The sequence below is a fragment of the Penaeus monodon genome, chromosome 34, assembly GCF_015228065.2.
Source record: "Penaeus monodon isolate SGIC_2016 chromosome 34, NSTDA_Pmon_1, whole genome shotgun sequence".
Taxonomy (NCBI): domain Eukaryota; kingdom Metazoa; phylum Arthropoda; class Malacostraca; order Decapoda; family Penaeidae; genus Penaeus; species Penaeus monodon.
In genome coordinates, this window is record NC_051419.1 from 19087019 (window position 1) to 19087615 (window position 597).

General features: G+C 36.7%; 1 protein-coding gene across 1 annotated transcript in view; it reads right to left on the reverse strand.

Annotated features, from left to right (window-relative positions):
• LOC119594927 overlaps positions 1–597 on the reverse strand; it is a 1671-nt gene that overhangs the window by 545 nt on the left and 529 nt on the right. The window contains exon 3 of the mRNA XM_037944000.1: positions 400–458. Within this exon, the coding sequence (XP_037799928.1) occupies positions 400–458 (59 nt within the window). The remainder of the gene's footprint in view (positions 1–399; positions 459–597) is intronic.

Consider the following 597-nt stretch of genomic DNA (forward strand, 5'->3'; position numbering starts at 1 on the left):
AATGAAGTTGAACAATTATGAAAAAAACATACTAGGCCAAATATTCATATATAAAAACAGTAAATAAATGTCATAACATTCCCTAGGTTCATCAGTCTCAGACTCCCAGTGGGCTGCTATTATATTACGTGCCTGTATGTAAAGTTTATTCTATTTATGAAATGAAACGATTTTGAAAAGATGGTTATGAATGTGAGTCTCTTAATCATGCATTACTTTCCGTCATGACGATAATAAATTCGAAGGCTAATAATTCTTCTAGAATTATCAGTTTAATACCCTTAAAGTAGCAAATGACTTACAAGACAAAAATAAAAAGACAATGCTGAAAAAAAAACTCATGGCAGCGAAATCTCCGAGCGAGCGGACAGGGAGCGAAGAGAAGCCGGAAATACTTACGGGGAAGTTGCCGTCGAAGAAGTCGACGCACGGAGGGGGGTAGGGGCAGCGGGGGGGATCTGTTGGAGAATAGATTTGATTGGAAATTAATTGAAGAGAATGAGAAGGAAAAAAAGGGGGAAAACGTTTTACAGATGAATATTATTTGTTATAGCTCTGTGCGAGGTATCCATTCTGTTCATATACTTCATAATTAGT